A 27,746-nucleotide genomic window follows, 5' to 3' on the forward strand; every position below is an offset into this window, starting at 1 on the left:
CCCCCCCACGCCCCGCGTCTCCCGGTAACAGCGCGGGGCGGACGGGTCGCGTGCGCCAATCGGCGCGCGGCAAGATGGCGGCGGCGGGAAGTGCGGCTGGGTTGGACGACGGGCGGGCGGGCGGCGTAGGGCCCGGCCGGGCTCCGCAGCCGGTGGCGTCCGGCATGGAGTGCGGCGGGAGCAGCCAGCTGGACCCCGGCTTCTCGCAGCAGGACACGCCCCTCCTCATCGTGGAAGACTCGCAGCCTCAGGGCGCGGAGGAGGACGCGGAGAGCGCTTGGCTCGGCGTGCTGGCCCGCCGGCTGCCGGCCCGGAGTAGCCCGAGCCCCGTGCTGGTGAGCGCCCGGCGTGGTGGTGGCAGCACCACCCGCCCTTGCCCGGCCCGGCCCGGCTCTGACGCGGCCCCCGCCTCTGTCTTCCAGGACATCGTCCGCGGTCCTGCTGGCAGCCGGGCGCCGCGGGAACGATTCTCAGGTAAGGGCGGGCGCGGGGTCATGGCGGGTCCGGGTACCGCGGTCGCGCTGACGGCGGTGTGCTTGCAGAGCCCATGGAGAACCCGGCCCGCCCGAGCGCCTCTTCACCGCGGGGCTGCGCAGCGGAGGAGTCTGCAGTGCCCGACCGGGAGAACAGGTACGTGGGGTGGGCCATGGCGGCTCTCGGCCGCCGCCTCTCTGGCCTGCTGAGATCTCTCTCGTCCTGAGGACAGGCCGAGAAGGCGGGCTCGGTGGTGTAGCGGCCGTGCTCGGCCCCGGCCAGGATGTGCGGTGCGGAGGGCTTGGAGCGCCTGGTCGGTGCCAAGTGACCCCTCAGAACACGAGCCGCGGGAAGGCGGCCTGCAGGAACCCCAGCGCGACGTTAGCGAGTCTCTCTGTTGCAGTGCCCTTGGAAAGGCCGGGGAACGAAGTGAAGGTGATGTTGAGGACTGTGCTTCTTCGCCATATGTAGAAGGTAACTTACCCATTTCAGGTCGGTTTTTTTGGGTTTTGGGAATCGGATCGACCGTCTGCAGTTTTTCAGTTGAACTGACTCATCTCACCAGGGTAATTGTGCCCGTAGTAATAGGTCAGAAATTAGCATCCTTTTCTGAAAGTTTATTTGTATGCTTTGGTGTTTGAAAAAAAGAAAAAAAAAGAGGTTGATTTATTATTGTTAGAATGGATCTTCAAGATTTGAAGGTGTTTTAGAAGAAGCAGGGATGCATTGTGATGGTTAGGAAATGGAGCCTTATTATGAACTGGCATAATGGTTGTTGTCATCAGACACAGGCTGTGTATTATCACGATTATTTTCTCTTCGTGGAATGGAAGTCTGCTGCAGTTCCTAATGGCATTACATAAACCCTTGCTGATTAATACAGATTTTTGAGTTAATGGCCATTGCCCTCTTCTGAGACCATATTTTAATTAGTACAGCTGAGTTCAGATCAGTTAGTTTATTCAGAGTTTCAACAATAGCCTACATACTTTGCATGTTAGAGGGTATATCTTTTGCCCTTGTAAAAGTGATAGATGGCTCTTGATTTTTTCTTTTTGGTATGTATGTTTGTAATGGATGTCTGGTGTTAGATACAGGCATGTCACAGCTCCAGTTTGGAGTTCTAGAACTGTCGCAGAGCCAGGACTTTGAGAGTGACTTGGTGTCCAAAGAGGGAGATGCTGGGCGTCCGTCCCACTCTGGGCCCGCTGTCCTTTCTTCCAGACTTGTTAAGAATGAGTCTAAATATGGTAAGTGAAAATGATCATAGATGTCTTCTTGCTACTGTGTGGATTTTATCTGGTTTCTTTAAATTATAAATGTTACGGTTTTTTTGACAGGAAATATGGTGTTAGTAGTTTTCAAAAATGAGCTCACAGCTCACTGATAGTTGCAAAGAATTTTGCCCCCTCTTTCCTTTGGACTAATTAATTTGTTTTCTTGTACCTATCCAGGTGCTATCATTGATTCTTTCACTTCTCTTTCCTAATCGGTTTCCAAAATATTTAGACAATCCAATACTGAATTCCCTCCCTGGTAAAAACCTCATCCTGGTTTGTTTTTTTTTTTTTTTCCTTCTTGTTATCATAGATAGTTCAAAATTAATTTTTTTCAATATAAGGCTTGCCTTGGTATTTGTGTAAATTACAGACCTACATTTTTTTATTTGTATATTAATCCAGGTATTTTTCTTTTATCTCTCTTCCTAGAACTCTGTGCGGACAACATAGAAACTGACTCCAGCACAGAAGCACATACCGCTTTGGAAAGCCAGGCAGAGAAGTCTGAAAGGTAAAGCAGTCTGTTTTCTTTGTAGGTTGTTTGCTGTAGGCACACAGTTTGTGGTAATTGGGAGTGGGGCTGCGGCTGAGCCTCATCCCCGGTGGGTACAGCTGTGAAAAGCTGGTGAGTGGCATTGACAGCAATGAGCCATGGAGTGCCCAGGTGTGCTGACCAATCACCAAAGGGAACAGAGGGCACACAGGTACAATGCATGAACATGAGGGGTATAAAGGGTTGGGCTAAAGACTAAGAAGAACAGATGCTTGAAGCCTTTTGAAGTGGTATGGTGTTACTTTGTACAGGTTGAGGCTTTCTGAAATTGTATGAGGATATGCTGCAACAGTTTGTGGACATTCTAGAAGGTGATTTGTGTCTTTTGTTGCTAGATTTTTAGATGTGGGAGAGGGTTCAAGGCAAAAGAGAAAGGGAAAGATTGTACACTGCTGAGACCTTTTTGCAGCAGTGCTGACTAAGGTGTGCTCTCAGCATTCCTCGGTGAGAAAAGATGTGATGTCAAACTCCTAAACACAAAGATATTGATAGGTTTGTTTTTAAGGGCAAGTTCGCTGCATAATAAAATATGCCAGTAATTTTCCTAAAATGGTATGACTGGACTATACTAGAAGCAATAACTTTTGTGACTTAAAATGAATTATCTTGAAATAACTTAATCACTGTAGCATGGGCTTTGGCTGCACAGGAGAAATCTGGAGGCTAAGTGGTGGGTATTTCAGGATGCTTTTGCGTATTTGCTATTGTAAGCTTTGTTTTAACTCTTTTTAAGTGTGAAACTTCAGTTTGTTGAATAGTATTTATTCTATCTGGTATAAAATATATATAATATTTAGCTCATCTTGTACTGTTGTATTCTGCTGCAAAATAACGTTAAGGAGGTGAAGTGAAATTCCTAGAATCTGCATTGAATAGAAGTCAGTTGAACAATCTGTATTTCATTTAAGCATTGCTTAGATTGGTAGAAAATGTAAAAAAAACTATTTTGAAAGTATAACTTATCAAGGATGAAAATGCTGCTTTCAGGAGAAGTTGGTCTTCCTTCTTCTGTCCTTTTTTTCCCGTGTTATACATGAGGGAATGCCTTCTACCTGTTACCGATAGATTTTCTTTACAATGTTGTGGTCTTCATATTTTGAATTTCTCAGGTCAAAGACTGTGTCTTGCATTTTCAGAACTCTGCAGGAAGCAGAAGAGCATACCAGAAGGAAAATGCCTGTCAGTGGTGCCAGTAAAACTGAGGAATCCCTTGGCTCTGGTCATGAGGAGTCAGATATCTTGTCAACTCAGGAAGAGATGTTTCCTGAGAATCATGCAACAGGTAACAACAGACAAGCAGAACCAAAATGTCCATCCCAGAGATAGTCATAAACATCATACCTACTTGATCTTCACAGACATTTAGTGTTTTAGGGTGTAGAGTGCTGTGAGTATTTTTCATGTGATCTCAATAAAATTGAGAACACTTTGGAAATGAAAGGCCACAGCCTCATTCACTATAGTATGGAACAATACCTAAATGTCATTTCCTGTTAGAATGATTACTGGCTTGTTAAATACATTTAATTTCCTTTCTTTCTGTGCCCCTTGAAGAGCAAAACCAAAACCCAAACTTTTACCCTCTTCTGAAACTAATGATGCTCTGCCTTTGTAATGATAAACCAGCATGGATGAGTAGTGTAGGCAAACTTCTGCCCAATGGTGTCTGATCTTGTGAATGAACCTTCTATGTCCAGAAGATTCAGCAACAACCTTCTCCTCACGCTGAGTCAGTGGTCAGTGCAAGGTGTCTTTTCTTACAAGAACCTTGCCTATATTTGTATTGTAGTGCTGGATCAGGTGTGCCGATATAGGAGCCATTGGGGATTTTTTTAAAATTCCCAGGTGGGAAGACTTGTACAGTCTAAAATCTGTTCAGATTTTTCCTTTTTCATCTGAACTATTTTGTCCTCACGTTTCACATACTGAACTGTGATGTGAAGTCCTTCACCAGCTCTAAAAATCAGCTTGTCGTTGCCTATCTGAAAAGGAGCTGTGCAATAGCATGAGTTTAATTCCTTGGAATTTTCTGATCACTGGGGGTTTTGACAGTCTTTCTGTCTTTGTTTCCTTTTGTTCAAAGCCACTGCAGGGAGTGGCTGTCCGATAACCAGGGTGGAAGACAGAAGTTCTCTGGCATGCACCCCTGCTCGCAGTCTGCAAGTCCTGCAGCTCTCTGGACAGGCATTCCTTGTACAGGAGGGTGATTCCACGTAAGTGAAAAATGCCCAAGCTCTTTTCAAGAATTTCATTGCAGTAGTGCATTCCCCCTACTCTCTTCATTATTCAACTTGTGCTTGATTTTAAGCAATCGGTGTTTTAATTTTGCACTGTGAGAGGAGCATGGCCTTATTTTGCGGTGAAATGAACTAATGGTGGCCATGTGATCCCTGACTGTTGTTAGTCTCTTACTGGTGAACACCTAACACTCACCTTTCATGAGAAGAGTTGTATTGTGGCAAGCTAGAGCTTGATAAGAGAACTTAATGCATTTTTTAGTGAGGTGTGGTTTTCATTTCCTTTTGGTCTGCAGTGTCTCTTCAGGCCTAGTTACTCCTCCTCCTGTTTCCTTTGGACCCAATGCCCTTGTCCCCAGCAGTCCTACTGAACAGGGGAAAGCAGAAGGTAATGTTTTTCTGCATACTGTCTTTGTGTTTTCTGCACTGGTTTAGTCAGAGCTTGTAGCCTTTTCAAAATCTGTTAAAATTATGTTTAAAGAATAAAGCAGGACTGAGAACAGTGAAGGGGTAGAGGAAGGGAGATCTGTATTTGTGACTCTGTTTATGATTCTCTGTATTCTCTATCTGCTGTTGATAAATCCTGCAGAGCTATCGTAATTAAATTAGTACTGTTGACTAGTGCCCCTTCATTTGAAAGATAGGAAATGCTTTGTATGGCATACAGATTTCTGCTGGCAATTATCTTCTTTAGGAACAAGCCATTCTTGCTACAGGCAGAAATGTGTATTAAGTCTATACTGTAAGGGCAGTAGGAAGGACAGATAAGAATTGCATCATAATAGGTTATTTTACCTTAATATAGACAACTTCCACAATATTTGTAAAACCTTTCATGTGCTACAAGTGTGTATCCTAAATTGTGATGCATTAAGAGAAGTTATTCCATACAATACGTTGGTTGTTAAGTATTTTCTCTAAGCACACATTTACCATCAAGGATAAGATATCCATCCCTGCAGGCTTCTAGTATGATACAAAATCAAATATTCCTTTCTGAGAGATTACGGTCACAGAATGTGAAATGCTGTTAGAACAGATATTTTATTAGCTGGGGTCTGAATTTAGTTGCATTTTAATAAAGATAGCAAAAGGAAAAGAAATATCTCAGAAAAATGCTTTTTTAATGAGTTTCAGACACTTTTTTCTAATTGTAGAAGTTCTAGACCTGTAACAAAATAGTCATATGAATTTGTAACAAAACACTTGCTTCCTCCTTTGAAAGTAAGAATACAGATGTTTTTGTTAGTTTTTTTTTTTCCTTACAAAAGGAATGCTGCTGGAGACAAGATTTTACAAAGTTGAATACACCACTGAAGACAAATTTTTTAAAATTATGTTGAAAACTTAGATGTAACACAAGAATTTAGTGCTAATGTCTTTTCTGCTCTTTCAAACAAGATGAACAGATGGATATATCTATCCCTGGCGATGGAAGAGAACTGATGCAAAAGCAGAGAGGAGATATGCTGGTGGAGATGGCCCTCGGTTGTATCCCTCCAAGACCTCTTGTTCAGCCACAGGCTTCAACTCCAGTGTCCCAGAGTGCCCCAAACTTCTTTCCCGGATCTTTACCTGTACCATCACAACCAGAGTTCTCTCATGTAAGGGTTCATGTGTATGGCTTTTCTGAGGTTTTTATATGGCTGATGCAGAAGATGTGTTTGAGGCAACCTCTGTTCTTTTATGTTGAGCTTCCCTACTAACTTCCCACCAGTTGCAGTTATATGTTAGTCATACTGTGTGGCAGTTTTTCCTGCAGAGAAAATGCAGAGTAGCTTAAGAGGGCATAGTGAGTTACAGAACATAGAAGCTGTTGTCTTAGACTGTGCTGCCTTCTTATGCTGAACTGGCCATCCTGCAAAAATTGCATCATAAATTAGTTTTTCATTGGGCAAGACCTTAGTATCTTTTTTTTTTGTGGAGAAAGGGAAGCTGTTCCATAATAAATAATTTTTATTCTACAAGGCTAGAATTTATTTACTGCATTTCTCAAGTTGCTTATTCTTGCTGTTGTTTCCTTTGTGCATTTTGATTCTGGAAATTATAACTGTTAAAAAGGATTTAACAGACAGTTTGTGGGTTTATACCTTAATATTATGAATGTCATGAACTTGCTAGAAATCTTACTAGTTGAAGTAGTGCTTCTCAGCTGAAAACAGCATTCATGTTAATATAATAGATATCACAGAGAATCTTCCAAAACCCTTGGTTGTTCGAGTAAAAATAGCTACTAATTTGCCATATTTGCCCTGTATTTTGTGATTTGGTAGTGAAAGATACCAAGGTTTGTATCTGACTTTGCCAAAGATGTACTAAATAGTAATGTGTGGTGATAATTTTTCTCAGCAAAACCAGATCAATCATGGCTCTCGTAAATGTGTGCAAAAAAAAGTTTTGGGTGTTTTTGTTTTCATTGCTTGTTTTTTAATCTGTAGTTTTGTGCTAAACTTGCTGTGATCCATAATTCAGTGTAATTTTTTAGGAATAATAAACCAGCAATCCTACTTGGGGTGCCCTAATACTCCATGTCTCACTTTTTTCATTTTAGGATATCTTCGTTCCAACTCAGAGCCCAGAGAAGAAGCATGAAGGAGAAGAAAAAACTGCTGGTTTAACCTCTTTATATTTACCAAGGGATCTCTCTAGATCCACAGATGCTTTGTCAAAGATATCTACAGATGACTCTGTGTCACAGCCTCCTGAGTCCTGTAAACTGATGCTCTCTGCAAGTGCATGTAGCCAGCCCATGAATAGAGTTGTCAGTTCAGGCTCTCTGAGCGCAGGCCAAGACAGTGAGACCACACAGGTAGAGAGGATTCCTGAATGCAAGGCCTCGGACTCAAGACTCTGTTCTGTGGAGAATGATAATATAAAACTAAAAGTGAATGCAGGTGATCAAGCACCCTCTGAAAACTGTGAAAAAACAAAAAAGGAGGATGTAGAGACTGCAGGAATGCCTGTAGGACAGTTTGTTAGTGCAGGTGTTGCAGGAGATGGGCCATTAGCCTTTACAGTTCATCGGGAGATTGAGTCTATTTCTGGAAGTCAGGCTGTTGCAGATCAGTCTGGTGTGCCTGAGATTTTGTCATATGCTCAAGAGACTTCCAAACCTGAGGCAGTTCCTGAGACTCAGTGTGAAGAACAAGAAGAAAAACTGCAAGTAAAAGAGAAGCAAATAAAGGAAGACAGGTCTCTTGTTAATATAACACTTTCTCATAGCTCTATTCTTGAAAGGGAAGGACAGTGTCATGAAGATACAGAAGTGAATGATTCTTGTAAAAATAGCAAAAATGTAGCCCAGGAATTAGAAAAGGTTGGACCAGAATGTCAGGGAAAAGAAGCTTTGAAAGGTTGTACTTTTGATGCTGGGGAGGCAAAGAACATGGATAAACTGTCTACTAACATGGCAAAGCTCAATGAAGTTTTAGCTAAGCCTTCTGTAGGGAAGTTACTGGAGCAGCGCGATTTGCTTCCAAAGTTAAAGAGTGATGTCCAATCGGAAGTGGCATTGTGTGCCAAAAACAATCCCGATGGTTCAGAATTGGGACAGGTAATGATAATAAGCAATCAGCCATCACTTCAAGAGAGAGGGCTTGAAACACACGTGGTTCAGCACGAGAATCCAATACCAAAGAATATGGAGGCTACTGTTCTGACAAGGAATCTGGAGCAAGAAGGGCAAATGCAACCACAGGAGAAGGCAACTTCTAAATCCCCCAGTCCTTCCAGTGGTAAGTGAATTTAGGTTAGTAGTTCACAGGTGTATATTTTGAATAATGTCAAGGACAGCTGTATACAATCCTCAGTGTTTTCAGGGAGCACTGCTATTGGATGCAAGTTGAACAGCACTATACCTTACTGTGTTATATGCAGAACATGACTTTGCTGTTTTCCCCTGTGGTGTAATTCTTGTTCCTGACTCTCACTACTTTATGGTAAAAATGCAGGGCAGCTTGAGGAACTGAAAACGCTGTGACTGTAGCAATGTTCTGGGGTTTTTGTGACTTCTCCCCCACTCAAGAAGCAACACCAGCAGGCCCCTTGAAAGGAATAGGGTGTGTGGTAGTCAGTACTTTCCATCTTGTAGGTCTCCTTATTTTCTTTTTCCTTTTCTTCATTCTCAGAGGAGAACTTTCTTTGTGAGGGTGTACAGAGCAGCTTTGAGCTAGAAGCTAATATAGCAAATTTTTCTTGAGATTTTTTTTTTTTTTTTAAAGTAGAATGGCTTTTCACTCACATGCAAGCTGTGGCTCAGCAGGTATTGTCATGACCCATTGAAATAATTTAACATGCTATGTGTCATTATACAAGATGTGGGATACTGCACCTGTTTTGTTTGTGCCTCTTAGCTGACTTCATCTTTAAACACAGTTCTCTAGCCCTTAAATGAGAATGAACAAAGAATGACTTCAGTGTCAGAATATGTATTTCCCCCCCCTATGAAGTCTGTTAGGAAAAGGGAAAGACTGTAGGACCTCAAATGTTATTTAATGTTAAGTTGAATGATGAAGTTTTTGCTTACAGTATTCTTGATTTCCTTTAACTGAAAGAAGAAAAAATAGTTTTACTATATAGAAAATAATGCTTTGAGGGGATCTAGTCAAAATACTGGTCAGGAAGTTCAAAGGTATTCTGACTCCATTGCATTTTGTGATTAAAGATGAACTTTTCTGTGAACGAGTCCACGGCATTTGGGACTGTATGTTTTTTAAGACATTTTGGCATAGTCAGGAGAACAGTACTGGTCTTCAAACTTAAGAAGAGTACGGGTTTTATGAAATACAACAATAAGTTTGGCAGTACACTGCTGAAATGATGATAAAGATAAATAGCTGTAGTTACATAACAAGGCTAAATGTCAGGTTCCACTTCAGTATTGTCTTTCACATTTTCACAATCCAAAACTTCCTTTTTAAGAGAGCATAAACAAAATTGTGTTTGACTTTGGGTAATATTTCACCTCTCATACTGTACTCAAAATGTTTTGGTTTTTTTCTTAGACAAATCTAAATGCAATTTAAGCACATCACAGTTGGCTGGGTTTACTTTTGAAAGAGAGCTATAAGCCATTGTTTGAAGAAAATGAATTCCAAAATTAATGCTTGTTTGTGCTTTGTGCATTTGTATTACACTAAAGGGCTGATTGGTGTTCAATCAGGAGAGAGTTCAGGCTTTTGACCTACTCTACATAATTGCCTTCAGACTTGTGAAACATGGTGGAAAAGTATGTAGAGTGGTATTTGCTCTCCTGCCATCACTTAATCCTTAAGATATGAAGAGCTGTAGAGCATCCCTCTACTCTTAAAGCAGCTTTGTTATCGTAATAATTATTTTCATAATAAATATTTTAGGAGTCTAATCCTTTATCAACAAATTATGAAGCATAAATCAATAAGCACAAACTTTGGGTGAGGGCTTGCCAGGGGTACAGTCTGTCCCTTCATCCAGGTCACTGATGAGTAAGTTGAGGCTGGACCCTGCAGTGACCCCTGGGGACACCACTAGCTAACAGACCTTCCAGCTAGATTCTGCACCACTGATCACAGCCCTCTGAGCTCTGCCATTCAGCCAGTTCTCAACTGAACTTGCTGTCCATTCAGCCAAACCACACTTCCTGGGGTTACCTATACGGGTGTTTCAGGAGACAATTTCAAAAATCTTCCTGAAGGCAGCGTAGACACCATGCACTGCTCTCTTCTCATCTACCCAGCTAGTCATTCCATCACTAAAGGTAATCTGGTTGGTCAAGCGTGGCTGCCCCTTGGTCAATCTGTGCTGACTACTGATAACCTCCTCCATGTGCTTGATGATGACAACCAGGATTATTTGTTCCATCTTTCCATGGACAGAGGCACAACAGTGGTCTGTAGTTCACTGAATCCTCCTTCTTGCCCCTTTTGAAGATTTGAATGCCGCTGGCTTTCTTTCTGTCCTGAGGCATCTCTTGTACTCCATGACCTTTCAAAGAAGAGGGAGCGTGGCTTTGCAGTAACATCTGCCAGCTCCCATAGCACTCATGGGCGCATCCTATCAGGGCCCATATGGGTGGTTGGGGGTGTCAGATTTGTTTAAATGATCTCTAACCTGATCCTCCTTGACTGGGGGGAAGCCTTCCTTTCTCTATACTTTCTCTCTTGCCTCCAGGATTTGGGTTTCCATGGCACTGGCCCTATTAGTAAAGACTGAAGCAAAGCAGGTATTCAGTAACTCTATCTTCTCTGCATTCATCATCACCATGGCACCCACCTCGCTGAGCAGTATTTTCCTTAGGCTTCCTTTTGCTACTGATGTTTTTGAAGAAACCTTTCTTGTTGTCTTTGACATCCCTTGCCATATTCAATTCCAAATGGACCTAAATCTGTTACAGGTTGATGGTCATAAGAACATAAGGAAAGTTTATTACTCTTGATTAACTGTTTTCATTGATAGAACAGTTGAGACTGTAATGTGAATGAAAGCATTTAAGCTTTTAGGCGAGGCATTCACATTTTTTTTTTTTCAATTCTTGTGAAAGCTTGTTTGTATTCTCTTTCATGGTAGCCCTTGGTGTAGTAATTAGATTATGCTGTTGGTCATCACCTGTGCTGGTGATCATTTCATAAATTCTTTTGATCATTTGTTACTAGCCTGCCAAATGAGGATTTATAGGTTAGGAGGGATTGTGGTAGCTAAATCAACATTCAATGGAGTTGCTTCAGTTTTTAAATAAAACATTTTTTAAATGGAGACACGCTCTAGGCCACGGTACGACAGACATTCATAAGCTGTTCACAAGGAGGGGTGGTTTGCCTTCCAATGTGTGAGTACCATTGTGCTAGAAGGTACCTACCCACTGTAAAAGTACAGTGAAGTTCTTGGGTTGGTCTTCAGGATGTTGTGGTTGCTCAACCATGTCTTTAAAGCTTGTGACAGGCAGAGAGATGATAGTTTTCAAACAGATGATACATAATTGTTTGCTGATGGGGCATTTCTCTATGAGAGGATTATGCAAATTACTTCTCTATAACATTGAAAGTTTGCAAATAAATACATGGGATGAGGCAAAAGGAAAGAGCATTTTACTAGGTTTTTGATTTATTTGTTAAATCCTGCAACATCTGCACATAGTAAATCTACCAAGGCATGGTTTCCCTAATGGGATAGGCCACCTCAGCCATCATTCTAAGTATGTTTTAGGTTATCAGTTCAGTAGCTCTGCCAGTTCATTTCTGTCCTAACCTTCGTTTGTTTTTGACCTCATTTCCCTCTTCTTTGGAAAATCCTGAGCATCTCTGAAGCAAAGCTGCATTCTTTAGAAGTCCTGATCATGTCAGGATATTTAGTATCCCTTTTTTCTAGCACCTGGGAACAGCTGCATCCAGTTGACCAGTCTAGATTTTCACTGAGAGAGATTTTCCACATAAAATTTGAGGAATATCAGTTAGAGCAGCTGTTCAGGGGGGTTTTGTAGAGCACCTCTGTTATGCTTTTCCCTATTTCCACAGCACAGTGAATCTGTGCTTTTGATATTTGAACTAAAGTAGACCCTTGAAATTACTAATTCTGGTGCTCTGTGTCTTTTAGGAACCCCGTTTCATTTTACTTTGCCAAAGGAGGGTGATGTCATTCAGTCCTTAACTAGCATAACACCACCTCTTACTGGCCATCTCAAAATGGGACCCAGGAGACACAGCACACCAATTGGTGAGTTTGACCCAAGTGGCTCTGTTCTGCAATGAAAGCCTGGAAGCTTTTGATTCTTGGTGCAGGATGTATTAGGATAACTCAAACCTACCTTGGCAAAAAAACATTGCTACATTGCCATTCTGTGGGGAGGGCTTATCCCTTTCCCCACAGTTTCCATGTTTTCTCAGTCTCTAGTGAAGGTGTTTGCTCCCTGAGTACATGGTGGTACAGAGCATGTCTTCCTTGCATGTGGACCTCACTGTGGTCCTGCATACAACTCCATTAAAGAATGTAAAAGAGCCTTCTGAGTAGCAGAAGAGCTTAGACTACAAGAAGATTGCTTACAGTATTCATCATCTTTTATCAGGACTTTCTCTGCTAGGTTCACAAAACAGCACCCTGCAAGTGCTAGATGAAAAGAAGTCTGTTCTGCTTGGGTAGTAATAAATTATTCTGTCACAAACTATGGATAATACCTGTGCTACAGAATTTTCATGGTTCAGATCTCTAGAAAGGAGTTTCCACTACTGCAGCATTATGAATAATGCATGCAGTGAAGTGTCTTCAAATGAAAACTAGGACCTCAACCCCAGCAATGAGAATGACAGTAGCTGCTTCTTGTTTCTTGTTTTTGCTTTTCTGTTTTCAGTCGATGATACTTGTCCAGACAGCACTATAGCAACCAGTGATGTTACAGCAGAGGGCACAATGGGGACCAACAATGTCACTGTGGAAAGTGCAGTGGTATCAGCAGATGTGTCAGAAGTCTATGAGAAAGGAGAGTCTGGTGTGGTTCCTGAGTCAGATGCAAAACTTTCTCTGCGAATGAACCTTGTTACCCCTGTGAATGATGGGAGTGAGGAGTCCTTGCCATTCAGCTTGGAAAGTAAGAGAATGAAACCTGAAGTGTATGGGTCCTACTGGATCTCAGCCCTAACTCAAAACCTCTCTGTGGCATTCCCCAAGACAGTCTCTGAGTCCCTGTAATTTTTCTCATTTTTCTTTTTGGGCAGTGTCACTTAAATTTGTTTCTCTGTTTCTGCAATGCTCTAAGCAAGGATGAAGTGAGAGGAGAGGCCTCTGTTGTAAGGAAAGGTATTTCCAGCAGACTACGAATTGTGATGTATAGTGGCAATGGTACTCAGGACAGAAAGTGAAGTTTGATTGTGTTGGGTGGGAAAATACATACATACACACACACACACACACACACACATATATACATATATATATATATATAAAAGAAAACATAATCATAGGATTGTTTGGATTGGAAGGGACCTTAGAGATCACTTAGTCCCAACACCCCCTGCCATGGGCAGGGACACCTTCCACTAGGCTGGGTTGCTCCAAGCCCTATCCAGCCTGGCCTTGGACACTTCCAGAGTTGGGGCAGCTGCAGCTTCTCCAGGCAGCATGTGAAAGTGCATCACCACCCTCACAAGGAAGAATTTCTTCCTAACATCTAATCTGAATCTCTTGTCCTTTAATTTAAAATTGTTTCCCCTTGTCCCATTGCTATCTGCCCATAGAAAAAGTATTTCCCTTTTTTTTTTTTTTTTTTTTTAAATAAGCCCCCTTTTAAGAACTGAAAGTCCACAATGAGGTGTTTCTGGAGCCTTCTCTTCTCCAGGCTGAACAAGCCCAGCTTTCTCAGCCTGTCTCTGTAGGAGGGATTCTCCAGTTCATCTCATCATATTTGTTGCTTCCTCTGGACCTGTCCATAATCTGGAAAAAAATGTTTGACAGGATTTTAACCAGAAGAGTGACATTCAGTCTAATAAACTTGTAGAAACTTAGGTCTGTTCTGAGAAGTTGGACGGGGAAGTCTGGGCACCCTTTGTCCAGTGTTACTCAGCCTCTCTTCACTGAGCGTATGGAGCTAGGAAAGGTTGGGAGAGTCTTTTTGGATTATGCCAAAATCATCCTTCCCTTCCTTCTTGTTTCAGAGCCTGCAGCCAGTGATGGAAAAGATGGATCCTCTGCTGCTGCTGAGGCTGCTGCGAGGTAACTGGGCTTCTTGCTGGGCAGAGTTAATACAAAGGTCGGGGTAGATCCTTTTTCCACATATTGTCAGCTGCAAGGGAAAAAAAATTAGGAGACACAGAAGCAAGGAACATTCTAGCAGTAGATGTGATATTAACTCTTTAGCTCTTGCAGCAGGTTTTAATTACATAGGCAAAATAGGAACCCCACTTGTTTGTTCATTATGGGCTCTGTGGTTCCTACTAATTTCAGCGTTTTGCCTCCATTTGATTGTAGTCAAAGCCAGAAATTCATGTCTTGTGCAGTCCAGAATGCAAGTCTGCTTTATCCATCTCTTAAAATCCAAATACTTGGGTTTCTGCAATTTTCTGCAAAGAATCTCTGAGAAGTTCTGAAAGAGAATTGTCTTTTTGGTATAAACCTGATAGAAACATAATCAGTTCATGGATATACAAAAATCACAGATTAACATTTTGACCAAAATATTGTGTTATTCCCTTGGTCTTTTGATTTGTATGTGTCTATTTTAACTCACATTTAATGTCTAGCATTGCTTGATTTAGCTTGCAGGAAGTAATGTTTGTAAATACTAACAGGAATCTCAGTAGGAAGATGGTGACCTATAGTAATCAGAGTGAAGAATAGTGGTTTGAAGTAGTGAGAAAACATAGGAATAAATTCAGTATCTCTTGGTATAGGATTGCTTGCTAGATGGTATCATGCCTCAATGCTGAGTATGAGTGATAGTCATTTCTCACTGGTTGAGGATGGGATTACCTTTGTAGGTATGGGATGAATATGAGCTCTCAGGGTCTGCTTTATGACTGTCATTCCCAGTATTTTTGCGGTGCCATGAAATTCCTGAGAAGTAAGCCATAAAGGGTCTAACTGTGTCCCCTGGTGGGTACCAGAGGCAGTACATGCTGAAACTCTTGATGGTGATGCACTTTTCCACATGACGGTTTCCAGAATTGTTCCATTGCCCTTGGCTGTTAGGGTGTCTTCAGAAATGACAGAAATGCTTGTGCAATTGCAGCTTCATTCTTGATCTTTGAGACAGATCATATCAATCATTCTGTGGCTGTGTAGGTCAACAAGCTCAATACTCTTTGTTCTCACAAGGAGCTAGAGAATTCTTGTTTTGCTGTATGAGGGTTTTTCTCACTTCCTGATGCATTTTTGTTTGTTTGTCTTAAATCTGCACTGCTAGCTCCCAGAAAGCATCATCTGTGTTCAGTCGTGTCTGTGAAGTTCATCGAGAGGATGAAGCCAGAGGTCATGGTCTTTCCACTTCTCCGTTTAGGTAACTCCTCACAGTCTTTGCCTGCCAGTCCTGGTTGGATTTATATCCAGATATGTGTTTTCTACATCAAAGAAATTGTGCTAAGCCATTTTCTTTGGGTGACTTAGAAGGTTGGGGACAATGGGGTAAGTACACTAAATCTGTTTGTGTCTCACATGGTTGTCAGGCTTACCTTTAGACTGAGCAGTCATGTGATTCCAGATATGCTTCAGTGAAGTCTTTAGGTTTGAGAAAATTGAGATCATATTTAAGGCTGTTTAAATACCGTTTCTGTCTCCTCTTCTAAGATCTTCTGACCAGTTTTGTTTGTTGCTGCTGCTATTGTCCCCTTCCAAAGGACTGTACAGCTGCATATGTTACGGTGAGGAGGGTGCTGCCTGGAGAACTAGAAGCAGAAAACTGCTTCTTTAGTGTTTTCCAGTCTGTCTTTTGATGGGACAGTGAGGTATTGGTCTATGTAGAAAGAGTAACCTGCGTTTCAACAGTTACATTAAAGACCATAATGAATAGGGAGTTCCAGCGCTGGGCAAGGCACAGCCAGAAGGGAAGACAGTCACTCCTCAAAATCCTCAAGTACCCAAGGGAAGCCAAATACGCACTTCTAGTTGGGCTCAGTATAGTGTCCTATATGCTACCTGGCAGAGGAAGTACTTCTGGCAGAGCAGACAAATTCTAATGAAAACATTAGACAGCATTCGTGTTTATTCTGCAGGGTCTTCTTGCTACATGTGATTATCAGTTTCAAGCCAATCAAACATTGGGAGAGCCTGAAGTAACTTCAAGATGACCTGCTTCTGGAAAGTTGCATAGTTGGTGCCTAATGTGTGGAGTGTAGCAAGAAAACTTGTAGTTCAGAAAGCACTTAGTTCTGTACAGTGTCAGCCATACGTTTTACCACCCTGTGTATCACTTGAAAAGTGTTGAAAGTCTTTTTTATTATTATTTGAACTCTCTGAGCTCTGTGCAATTGTAAGAAGCAATTGAGTGACTTCCAGAGTGGGGGCTTTTTAATACTGCTTTCACTTGAGTGGCAGCATATTGGTTGTCTTGTTTTCTTAATCAATAGTTTTGATCTGTGCCTAACTGGTTTGCAGGGGGGATCTGTTCATTCTTCCTGGCACACAAGAAGATGCTGAATTACATACCAATCCCAGTGATTGGCAGTACCAGCAACAGAAGGCAGACAGCAGTGGTGGACAGAGCCTAATTGCTCAGAGGATGCAGCAGGACTGCCATCAACAATCTTCTGGTGCAGAGGATGGAGAGCCTATGGAGACTGATGTTGTAAGCACTCAGGCAGAAGATGGGAGAAGAATGCAGAGAAAACAAAGTAAGGCTGTTCAAATTGATCAAAGTCAAGAGAGGTGGGAAAACATCAAGAATAAAGGGGTGCAAACTACAGCAGACTGTCTTTTTACCCCAACAACTGTTACAACAGCAACACAAACATCAGAAGAAATCTGTAGACAGGTGGAAATGGGAACCAGTATGTCTGGGCAAAAACCTGGGCAACAAGATGTGAACATTCAAACCGACGAGAGTGGGGAAAAGGTTGTCGACACCTCTGGAGATGACACGGACTCTTTGCGCAGTCAGGTGGGATGAGGGCTGCTTTAGGACAGTAAAGTGTCCTTTCAGCCAGTAGATTCATTAACAGTTGGTTCTCTATTGAAAAAAGGCCAAGGACCACTTTAAAATGTTGATGTCACAAGCTGTCCTGAATCCACTGCTAAGGTAGCAATACTCACTGGACAGCATACATTTGGGAAGTAAATGTCTCCATATGTATTTTCTGGAAAAATGTGACAAGTTTTGATTGGTTGGTTGATTGCTTTTGTTTGGGATTGGGCTTTTTATCAACAGAAAGACTAGAAAAATTATTTTTTACTAAACCTGATTTAAGACTAATGTGTCCAGTGGGAAATAGGAGGTTAACAGGGCCATAAAAGGACAGTGCAAGATTGATGTGATACACTTGAGAGTCTACTCAATCAAAGAGTATCGGAAGCCACGCTAAACAAGTTTGCTGTTTCCTCCTTGGACTGTTGTGATTTCCCTTCCTCTATTTGTCAGCAAAATGTGTTTAGTTCTCCTTTGTTCAGGGTCTCCTGTGTTGTTGCAATAATTTGTAACAAGATGCTTAAAGGTTCCCTACTCCCGTACTTTAACGTGGCATGAAGAAACTGTACTGCAGAGCTAGCCCTACTCAGAAATAGTTTGCTTTTTGTCGTGGTCTGTTTTGGTTTTAGTGTATCCTCTTTATTACAGGGAGAGGAGGAATTTAACCTTCTTCACCCACCCAAAGGCCAAGTTCAGCGTCGCCACATGCGAACCATTCGAGAAGTGCGCACTGTTGTTACACGTGTTATAACAGATGTTTACTACATCAATGGTGCAGAGGTGGAACGAAAGGTAGTTGAGGTAAGTTCCTGTTTTTGTGGTTAAATGGAATGAGATATTGGCTGAAAAATAGAAGGAGTTAAACTGAGAATGCATTATGACTGCAGGAAGCAAGTTGAATGAACAAATCTGTGTGCTGTGATGATAGGGCTTTCTTCATGAGCAGACTTGCAAGCGGTTTACGGCAAAAGCTGTGGTTGTGATGCTGGTATACTTCATGCCATGTGTTCTCAGGACGCATTCAAGTCCCAAAGAACTCAACAAAAGACTTAACTATGTGCATCCAATTATTTTAAAAGTCTTGGAGTTTTGGCAGAATAGAAATACTTCAGAATGAGCAGAAATTCTATTAGTAAATAAAAATCACTTCTGCCTGTAAAATTGAACTACGTAAGATAGTTTAGCCTGTTTTGCAGTTCAATGTCATTTTTAACCACAGTCTTTTGAGTCCTGTATACCAGGTTCTGTAAGAGGTCTTCAAAAGTCAACTTAAAGCTGAGGAACAAACCAGCCTTTTATTAGTACGCTTGTGTTGTAGTATGTACATTCATTAATTGGAAAGCCTTTAGAGAATCATGAAAGATAGCTGAGAAATGCTGATTTGATGGACACAGTAATCACATCAGCCTGCTAGCAATAAAATGTTATTGCTGTTCTATAAAGGTAAATAACCTGAGAGTCTTGTGCTGTGTAGTCACAATGAGTAATGAAACATAAAGGATAAATTAGTTCAATACTTTTACAACTGATACTACACACAAAATTCCTTATTGTAACATAAAAAGGAAGAATTGAGTGTCCTGAAATATATTTACATAGAATCTGTAATCACAATCATATAACAATTTCCGCTTTACCTACCAACACTTGATATCACTGTTCTCTAGATGCATGTTTTTATATTCATAAAGCTTTAGTAACTCCAGATGACAAGCTGTCTGAAACTGATCTTGGAATAAGCAACCAAAAGCTCCTAGCGTCTCATGTATTTGTTGCAGTCTCACACACTAGAGGGGTGGGAATTACTCAAAGCCAAACCAATTGGATACCAAGCCAAGCTCTGCCCTGTTGCTAAGGAAACTTCCCTGTCTGACCATCCAGGAGCCACTCTGGCAGTCACTGAGGCCCCTTCATAGTGGACAACTCCAATGAGCTGATGGGTGCCCTGCTCGAGTCCCTACACACCCCACACTCACACAATCAGATCAGGTTTCCTCACTGACTTGGGAAACCCCAGGTTTCCCATGGCAGAGTCTCAGACATCTGGATCCTTAAAATAATTTAATCTTGTTGCAATAACTAAATAACAAAATAACAGCTTGAGCTGGTGCCTCCAAGGAGAGACCTCGAACAAAGGGCACCCTGGGCTTTTATACCCTTACAGTCTAAGCTGGAAAAATGTGGGAAAGTCACGGGGTCTTCTGTTGCTGCTGTGCCTCCAAGTGTCCAGGTCCCATGACCTTTTGCCTGGGGCTCTCACCCCCCAGAGCTCAGCATGCAGCTTGCACTTGCAGCCCTGTGCTACCTGCACTGAATGTATTCCTCAACACTACTGACTGAGTTCTTAATGTGACTTCTTGATACAGAGCAGCTGCAGGCCTGTAGTGAGAGATGCACTGTCTTCCATGGATTAGCCCAGACTGAAGTCTGTGTGGCTGTCATCAGCTTCATGAATGTGGTATCAGCTTGTCTGCACTTTGGACTGGTGATTGTAAAGTGTCTAGCACTTGCATCATCTTAGACAATCCTCTTTTTTGTTTATTTTAAGGAAACAGAGGAACCTGTAGTGGAGTGCCAGGAATGTGAGACTGACATGTCCCCATCTAGAACTGCAGGGGGCTCATCGCTGACCTCAGGAGACCTTGGTGATGTCAGCTCTTTCTCATCTAAGGCCTCAAGTCTCCACCGTACATCCAGTGGAGGAAGCAGTGGTCACTCTGCCACACACGGCAGCAGCAGCTCAGGGCAAGGAACAGGAGCTGTAAAAGGGAAAGTGCGTGGGACAGAAACCGGAGAATTTGCTTTGCCCATTGGCAGAGGCATCTTAGGAAAATTGAGGTAAGTGCAGAGTCTTGGGAAAAGAGGAAGAGATGTGTTGCAGAAATGAGCATCAGGCTTGAGAGTGTGAAGCAGGGTAGACCTAAATCAAAGGTTTTCTGAAAAAGATCTGGGTTGATGGACAGAATTAAGGAGGTAGTATTTGCTTTTGCATCTGCTCTTCCTAAAGGAGTAGCTTGTTTCTTTGTGAGGCATTACTTTGCAGTTTAGCAGCAAAGAGGCAAAATTCTGGAGATGTTGTGAGATGATCAAGGAAATGGGAGGATTCTAGTGAGATTGCCTCTCTTCTCAAAACAGTTAACTCATAAATTTTCTAGCCCTAGGAAAGGAGCTGGGCAGCCTGCATCGCCACTCAGAGTTAGCCAGACAGGAGCACTGCGTTGTGAGGAAGAGGAGGACTGTATGCCTGGCACTCGTCAGGCTGGCAGGGCACCAGTGACACCTCGTGGACGAGGAAGAAGAGGACGCCCGCCATCTCGAACAACAGGAACAAGGTACCCTAGGAAAAGGACACTGTAACTTTCATTTATTGCAAGAAAGAGGATAGGGAACTTCTGTCTTAATGTCCTAGAGAAAAAGGAGTACTGAGTATTTCAGAAGTTTCTGGTGATGTGATATATAGCAGCTGCAAGCACCTCACCCATGTATTTTATACTTAGTAATTGTTTTTTCAGATCCTTCTGGGAATGATTTTTGTCTTTTTTTTTTTTTTTTTTTTTTTTTTCCCCTATATGGGACTGCTTTTTTCTACAGAGATTCAGCTGGACTGCCAGGTATGGAGGATCTCTCAACTACAGCATCACCTGAGGAGAAATCATTTACTCGTTCCGTTCGCCTGCCAGATGGAGGAGAGAAATCTGGCACTTCTGGCTTCTGTGCCTTACGTCGTAGTGACTCTCCAGAAATCCCATTTCAAGTGGTGACTGGTCCTTCGGACTGTGCAGGCTCATCCACTGGGAGCAGCTTTGTGGGCCTCAGGGTTGTAGCAAAGTGGTCCTCAAATGGGTTCTTTTATTCGGGGATGATTACCCGAGATGTTGGAGCAGGAAAGTACAAGCTGCTCTTTGATGACAGATATGAGCGTGATGTGCTAGGAAAAGATATTTTGCTCTGTGATCCTATCCCACTGGAGACAGAGGTGACCGCACTCTCTGAGGATGACTACTTCAGTGCAGGTAAGAGCAGTGCTTGAGTCTCATTCTTGGTTTTCTGAGTTGCTGAATGTGTGGGAAATGGCTGCTTGTTCCAGGAGGATGAGAAGCCTGGGTATGGTTGGCTAACAGCTGTTAGTTGCTGTCTTGTCAGGTGTGGTGAAGGGACACCGGAAGGAGTCTGGAGAGCTATACTACTGCATTGAAAAGGAAGGCCAGAGGAAGTGGTACAAACGAATGGCTGTTATCCTGTCTCAAGAGCAAGGAAATAAGCTGCGGGAGCAATTTGGGCTAGGTCCTTATGAGCCTGTCACCCCCCTGACCAAAGCAGCTGACATCAGTCTTGGTAAGGAACGGTGCTGTTGAGCTGCTGACTGCTATTCTGTGTCTCGTGCCTTTGAGGTAACTCTAGTGCCTGATCCGAATTGCCAATGTTCAAATGTTTCTGGGTATTCAGTGATGCTTTTCGTACTTTATAGTGAGATCTTTGAGATCTTTTTATTGTTTGGCATCAGAGACTTAGTGGTATTGACTGGCTTGTGGAAAGTGGCCTGCTTCAAGGACAGTGATGCTTGCCATGCTTACATAAACTTGGTGGATGGGTGCTTTGATAATAAAGTCCCAGCAGTACTGGGAGGAAAATAGACAAGCAGGGTACAGGGCTTGGGAAGAAAGATATATTTTTTTTCTTGCTTTCCTCTGTCAGAGGATGGTGGCATGTATTTTCTAAAGAAATTAAAGATTGAGTTCAGCCACTTCTGTACAGATAGGTAGGGTGAAATCTTGTGGAGTTTGATGACAGCCCATGACTAATCCCTGCATTTTTTATTGCAGATAACCTGGTGGAGGGGAAGAGGAAGCGACGTAGTACCCTTGGTTCTCCCAGCACTTCCAGCAGCAGCACAACTCCCACTCGTAAAGGGCAGGAGAGTCCACGTGTCCCACCAGTCTCGCTGTCTGGGAAAAGGAAGCTTCTTGCTTCTGAAGATGAACGATCCCCAGCTAAACGTGGCCGCAAGTCAGCAATGATAAAGCCTGGTAAGAACTTGAATTCATCTAGTTTTTTCCACACTGCTTTTTCTGTAATTATCTTTCCACTTTCCATAATTAAAAAGTAGATGAAATCCTTTTTTTTTTTTTTTTTCTTTCTACATATTTTGAGGCTGATTCTCCCTGGATGCAATCAGCAGCCAGAGATATTTTTAGCACAGTCTAAGTATTTACTTGCTGTCTTTTCAATTTTGCCTTTTGACTTTAATGTTGTGATTGGTCCCTCTTATCTCTTTAGTCAGTTGTGAAATCTGTTAAAGGGACCCCTCACAGCAGCCAATGTTGTTTCAGGATGTTGATAAGACTTGAAAACTTGTCCCATTAGTCCTTCATGTTTTGATTTGAAGATCCAGAAGAATAAAAGATCTCTACCTAGCCTAGTGTAATCGTAGCCCAATCCTGCCTCTCTGTGTCTCCTGCAGTAAAATAGCTGAGTTGAACAGATTCCTCAGGTAAGACATATCTTTGAAGACTCATGGTGCTTCTGCCTCTCTACAGGCACTGTGAGAGGTGGAGAGTTTGTAAGCACCTGTGAAGGTGTAGATGCTACAGATCCCCCAGTACTGAAGGGTGACCATGGACCCTTGCCCCAAAATAAGACCCTCTTTTTGGGCTATGCCTTTCTTCTCACCATGGCAACACCAAGTGACAAAGTGATCAATCACCAGAAGCCATCAGATGGTCCCACTGGGAGCAGTGAGGAAGAAGAAGGTGAGGCAACTCTTACCCATTACATTTTCATGTGAAATGCTGTGTCTTTAGGAAAAATGCTGGATACTGTCTGATCAGACATTTGCGTGAGTACTTGTTTACCCTTTAGCTCTTTAATCCTTTGCAGAAATTACCTAAGATTCAGTCTCTGACTTAGCCAGCTTGCGGCCTAAGATGTGACAAACATCAGTGATGATCCTAGGCTTGTTCAGCAAGCTAAGAAAGGTGTGAAAATTAGTGAGATCAGCAGTGTCAGAATAGTATAATGTAAGAAGGAAGGTTTTGAGAGTTAAAGGATAGTGCTGGCAAGCATAGAACTTGAAAGAAAGCATGTATGGATTGCTCCAGTTAGCCTTTGCTGGTGTCATGTTTCATGCAGTCAAAGAAGTGACAAGGTGCTCACCTGGGTACTGGTGTGTTGTCCTTTCTTCTGCCTTTTTTTATTTTGTTTTCCTCTTTTTTTTTTTCTTTTTTTGACTCTCAATGATTTTCTCTAAAAATTCTTGAGAGAATGGCTGGGATCCCTTATTGGAATGGAAGAGGACTTTGTAGACTAAGATGTAGGAATATAAACAGATAGATTATAGTCAAAAATTGAACTTTCTGCTGTAGATTTTTTAGAGATGACTCCGTATGATAAACATTACATAGCACAACAGCTGCGAGCAGGAGCTGGCTATATCCTAGAAGACTTCAATGAAACCCAGGTAAGGGTTCACTTACTAATCTAGAACAACAGTCAAAGAATAGTTGAGGTTAGAAGGGATTTCTGTAGTTTATCTTGTCTAACTGCTCTGCTGAAAGTGGGTTCAAATACAGCAGATTGCTTAGGTCCTTGTCCAGTTGTGTTGTGAGTATCATCAAGGATGGAAACACCAAAGCCTCTCTGGGCAGCTTGATCCAATTAGAGGAAAAAAAAAAAAAGAATTTCTTATATTTCAGTTTGTAATTGTTGCTTCTTGTCCTTTGAGTGGGTAACACTGAGAAGAGCATGGCTGCATCTTTTGTATACCCTTGTATCAGTCATGAATATGCATTAAAAAGACCACCCAAGCCTTCCCTTCTTGATCTCTAACAAGCTCAGCTCTCTCAGCCTCTTCTGGTATGTCAAGGTGCTCCAATGCCTAGGCCTCTTAGTGGTCCTTGGCTGGACCTGCTCCAGCATGTCTGGAGTTTTTGGTATACTGCAGAATCTGGGAGTGGATGAAGTACTCCAGATGTGGTCTCACTGCAGGTGTGTGCCTTGGAACACTTAGAGGTAGAGCTCTTCACTTACCAGATCTACTTGGACAACTACTGTAATTTAGTGTGGCTTTTACTTTTTTTTTTTTTTTTTTTTTTTTTTTTTTAAATAAAGAGGGTAAATTGCTTTTGGAACATCTTACTTGAGGAAGCAATCTTGTCTAGTGACTTACTGAGTCTCAGACTAAAAGGTAAATAATCTCTTGTCTGAACGGGAAGAGAGCTATGATACAAAAATTACTAGGCAGAGTTTTGCCTTTGAACTGCAGAGCTTGGAATAGGATATGATTAAACAGATTCTGAAATCAGTACTACCTTTATCTAATTTGCCTTTCGTATAATATGGCTGTGAAAATCAAGGTTTCAGTCATTTTCTTCTTTAGACTGTTTAGCATCAGGATAATTTCAAGGGGTTTTACATGCCTTTTTTTCTCCCCTGAAGTGCAATGCGGCATACCAGTGTCTTTTAATTGCGGACCAGCATTGTCGAACTCAGAAATACTTGCTGTGCCTTGCCAGAGGGATCCCTTGTGTGTCTCATATCTGGGTCCATGATAGCTGTCATGCCAATCAGCTTCAAAATTATCGGAATTACCTTTTGCCAGCTGGATATAGCCTCCAGGAGCAAAAATTGCTAGAATGGTGAGTGCCAAATAATCATGATCTGAGATTCTTGGAGGGACCTGTTACACTTGGGAGGCTCTTGAATAGCTACAAATACTGAAGGTGACCTGAGTACTGCTCCCTATACTTTCCCTTCCATATAGGAACAGGACTTCCATCTCTTTCCTTGGATTTACAATGACCTCTAATACCAAGGTACGTTTGGGTGCCATATGCACAAAAAAGTGTCTCTTTGGAAGTAAGGAAGGCGTCAGTCTTCTCATGAAGAAGGCAGAATTCAGACAAGGCTTCCCACACCCTCGGCTAATTTCTCTAATTGCTCAGAAATTGATAAAGGAGAACAATACTATGTTAATTTCCTTTTCCCTTGATATGTTTTGAAGCTAGCATCTGCATTTTCTATGGAGTCTAGTCCAGTAAGTCTGTTCTGAGATGACAGAGGTCAGACTCCTTAGGCAAGCTGAGGGGCAGACACAAATTTGTAGATAGCTTGTAGACTTTCGGGCAGGAGACTGAGGTCTTCCTGCTTAGCCCTGTTGAAGTGGAAGCAATTTGGATGTGCACAAAAAAAGTGGTTCAGGATTAGGAAGAGTTAGGCTTAACTTTGGATATAGGCTGCTGCACACATACCCCACCAACACTGTCTAGCTCCTGTGTTAGTCTCTATAAACAAAGGATAGTCGCTCCAAGTACTTCAGGAAGGGTGGTAAGAGTGGGTCATTGTATGCAAGATACTCAAAAAACATACATGAGAGCAGATCAGGTGACTAGGCTACTGGATATTCTTACCAGTCTGCATTTCTCTTTACTCTGCAGGCACCCACGAGAAAACCCGTTCCATAACCTGAAGGTTCTCCTGGTGTCAGACCAGCAAGAGAACTTCCTGGATTTGTGGTCTGAAATTCTCATGACAGGGGGAGCAGCATCTGTTAAACAGCATTACTCGCATGCTCACAACAAAGGTACTCACTGGCCAATTTCTTAGGGAATCCTATGCCACTGTGGTCTTCAGTATGGATTAAAACCATGTGGGATGGTTTACAAGGTTGTCTGTATGCAGAAAGGAAGGCAAAGGGCAGACACTCACTACTCAAATACAATCTGTATATAGATTACATCTAGGAGACCTGTCTTGCAGAGGAGAAGCTGCAGCAATTCAGACAAAAGCCATCAGCTTCCAGCCTATGTTGAAAGGGGGAAATTGGTCTCTCAAATTGTGCTTCCCTTGTCCTTCTGAACTGGGCTGTCTCTCCCTCTCCATATGTGATGTAGGCCCTAGCACTCACAGCCTGAGGTCAGGACTCAGGGTCATGCCTATACTGTTGGCTACTGGTTTTCTCCTAATTCTTATCTGGACAAAAGGAATATTTCTTGTGGGGTGCAGCGCTGCTGTAGGGGTGTCTTAACTTTTACAAAGAGAATTCGCTGCCTAGGATTGAGAAGACATAAGAGTGATTCATAGTGGCAAAACACACTGATCTGCCAGGTTGGATGGGGCTTGAAGCAACCTGGTCCAGTGGAAGGAGCCCCCATTCTTGGCAGAGGGTGGAATGAGATGAGCTTTAAGGTCCCTCTCAAACCAAATAATTTAGCATTCCATGCTTCTATGATGTTCTGCTGCAGAGCAAAATCCTCTTTCTTCACCTGACAGATGTCTGTCTTTCCTCCTGTACAGATATTGCTTTGGGTGTTTATGATGTGGTGGTGACTGATTTTTCCTGCCCAGCTGGTGTCTTGAAGTGTGCGGAAGCTTTACGGCTGCCTGTTGTCTCACAAGAGTGGGTGATCCAGAGTCTTATTGCTGGGGAGAGAGTAGGCTACAAGCAGCATCCAAAATATAAACATGACTATGTCCCTCACTGAGTGAAACTCTGCCCTGCTGTCGAACTGTTGTGTTTGAAACAGGTTTTAAATGTTTGTGAATTGGGCAGTATGCATGGATTATTGTATATAGTTTTACCTGCTGGACTTTTATGATTAAATAAATGTTTGATCTCTTGTGGTATCTGCTGGTACTCCTCATTTATCTAAACTTATTCAGGGCAATGCCTTCAGGAAAGGAGTGCAGAGAAAAAAGAAATGCTTACATTTCTCTGAGCTGAATTTCACTAATATTCTGCTTTGAGTAAAGCCTAAGCTAACACAAGGTCAATTACAGAGGAAGGGGTGTTTTCCATTAGCTGAAGTTCAGGGCCATGGCATTTCTGCTTGTTGGGAAGAATACCATGTTGTGTATTCCACCAGTTTGCTCCAGTTGTTATTTTCCATCAATTTCATTAAGGTGCTGCTGATGCAAGTGCTAGAGATAGACACAAGAACCTTGGACAACTAAACTGCTAGGAGACTGAGGTACAAAGAGTATGTAAGTACTGTGTGTCTTTAAATGGTAATCTGCATTCACATCTTAGTGGTCAGCTGGTATAAAGGCAAAAGCTCTTCACTCAAACAGTGCTATAGGCTGAAGGCCTCCCTCCATCCTCATATAATCTTTAGTCCCTTGCTTCAAAAGTGTAAAGTTTTTCTCAATGTGTATTTTTTCCTCTTTCATTTCGTGGCTCAGACATTTGGAACTCAGACACTTGACTGTGTTGGCCTGTAAATCTCACATCCAAACTTCAATGTTTTCTCTAGCTTTTTCCATGGTCAAGGGCTTTTAAACCTTGCATCAGGCACAGTCTGATGTATGTAGACATAAACAGCTGTAATGCATGGAAGGTGCTAGGTCTTTTACTTGCTGAATGTTGTTACTGTGTCTTCCTGAGTGAGCAGAGAGGCTTTCTTCCCCCACCAAGGACTTGTAACTTCAGTGTGAGTTGCAGCTGTGTGCAAATACCAGCCTTTTGAGGGGAAGGCTGGTTTCCTTCCCCACAAATGCTGGCAGCATTTGTGTTCAAATTGGGAAACCTGATGCAACACCCTGGACTGGATGCTTCTCTTTTGCCAGTCATTCAAATGGACTTGCATCAAGATGGTCTGTTCATTTATAGCAAGACTAGGAAATCCTAGTAA

General features: G+C 42.3%; 1 protein-coding gene across 3 annotated transcripts; it reads left to right on the forward strand.

Moving 5' to 3' along the window:
• Positions 1-26,742, forward strand: TP53BP1 (tumor protein p53 binding protein 1). Of its 3 annotated transcripts, none has more exons than XM_053954667.1 (27): positions 1-335; positions 423-474; positions 543-630; positions 878-948; positions 1,566-1,724; positions 2,184-2,265; positions 3,444-3,589; positions 4,391-4,520; positions 4,841-4,932; positions 5,946-6,148; positions 7,096-8,278; positions 12,111-12,230; positions 12,862-13,098; positions 14,162-14,219; positions 15,409-15,501; positions 16,596-17,097; positions 17,770-17,922; positions 19,670-19,959; positions 20,277-20,453; positions 20,713-21,134; positions 21,265-21,456; positions 21,945-22,148; positions 22,659-22,871; positions 23,484-23,578; positions 24,556-24,755; positions 25,554-25,699; positions 26,413-26,742. In XM_053954667.1, exons 1-27 carry the CDS (start codon positions 75-77, stop codon positions 26,598-26,600), a joined length of 5,757 nt encoding a protein of 1,918 aa, XP_053810642.1. In that variant the 5' UTR covers positions 1-74; the 3' UTR covers positions 26,601-26,742. The 3 variants fall into 3 exon arrangements, with proteins under 3 accessions (XP_053810642.1, XP_053810644.1, XP_053810643.1); XM_053954669.1 differs by lacking the exon at positions 26,413-26,742 and adding an exon at positions 24,881-24,932 and having other exon boundaries at positions 25,554-25,678; XM_053954668.1 differs by lacking the exon at positions 12,111-12,230.
• Positions 26,743-27,746: the final 1,004 nt, after the last annotated feature.

Source organism: Vidua chalybeata, chromosome 13 (assembly GCF_026979565.1).
Source record: "Vidua chalybeata isolate OUT-0048 chromosome 13, bVidCha1 merged haplotype, whole genome shotgun sequence".
Taxonomy (NCBI): domain Eukaryota; kingdom Metazoa; phylum Chordata; class Aves; order Passeriformes; family Viduidae; genus Vidua; species Vidua chalybeata.